General features: G+C 23.6%; 1 protein-coding gene across 1 annotated transcript; it reads left to right on the top strand.

Moving 5' to 3' along the window:
- Positions 1-25: 25 nt before the first annotated feature.
- Positions 26-673, top strand: PCYB_007160 (hypothetical protein; the record flags this gene model as incomplete). Its single annotated transcript, XM_004228137.1, has 1 exon — positions 26-673. A coding segment is annotated over one exon (645 nt), but the record flags the coding sequence as incomplete, so codon positions are not given.
- Between the last annotated feature and the right edge of the window lie 424 nt (positions 674-1097).

Genomic DNA, 1097 nt, shown 5'->3' with positions numbered 1-1097 from the left:
CCATCTTTTTGCGATGGTTCTTCAGATATCCCTAAACTTTCAAATGAACAAAAAAATGTTTGTAAAAATCTTTATAGAAATTTGAAGTTATTATACAGTGGTAGTTCTGAAGAATCTGATAAATATTGCAACAATATAAACAATTGGTTATATTATGAAACAAAGGAAGATAATGTGTCTGATGATACTATTACCCGTATTTTTGATGCATTAAATGGTACAATAGAAAAAAAAGAAATATCTGTCTGTCCTTATTACACTTTCAATAAAGAACTTTTTGAACCAGAAAATTTAGTAATGTTAGGTATATTTAATGATAATATTGAAATATTAAAGGAAATTTACAAAGAGAAAATTGAATCGGATGATTGTAGTTTCAAACGTTATATATCGAATTGTATTAAAATATATAAATCAGCATGTAAAAATCTTGAAAATAATAGACAACTAAGCACTTCTGATGATAAGAAAGATTGTGAAAATTTTAAAGAAAATTATTCACAACTAACTGATATAAAAACAAAATATGGGAATATACCAACATTAGATTCTAAAGATATTGAAAATTTCTTCAGTTGTTCTATGACTATTACTACAACAGCAGTAACTGGAATAATGGCAGGAATATTTTCTCTCTTGGGATTAACATATAAGGTTGGTATGCCTTTAATTTAAAAAAGTGAACATTTTTAGAAGAATATATTTACATTTCCTTCCCTTATTAAATAAATTATTTATTGATATATAATATTATTATTTTTTTTTTTTAGTTTACCCCACTTGGAAAAATGGTTTCATTCAAAATACATAAGTGGAAGTATAAAAAACAATATAGAAAGTAGGGAAAATGTAGCATTTTTTAAAAAGAATAATGATGCAAATTTAAATTCGTCTCATGATAGATATAACATTACTTATGGCACAGTATAAAATAAGAAAAAATCAAGTAAAATATTTCCATTATATAATTAATTGCAATATATTCAGTTATATGTAATGTTTTGATTTTAATAAGAAAAATTATATGAGCATGAATAATTATATGGGACTGGAATTAATTATGAAAATTAAAAATTAAACTCATAAATGCAGAATCC

This window comes from Plasmodium cynomolgi (genome assembly GCF_000321355.1).
Source record: "Plasmodium cynomolgi strain B DNA, scaffold: 1195, whole genome shotgun sequence".
NCBI lineage: Eukaryota > Apicomplexa > Aconoidasida > Haemosporida > Plasmodiidae > Plasmodium > Plasmodium cynomolgi.
Note: the sequence above shows the minus strand (reverse complement) of the source record. Positions and strands in the feature narration are given on the sequence as shown.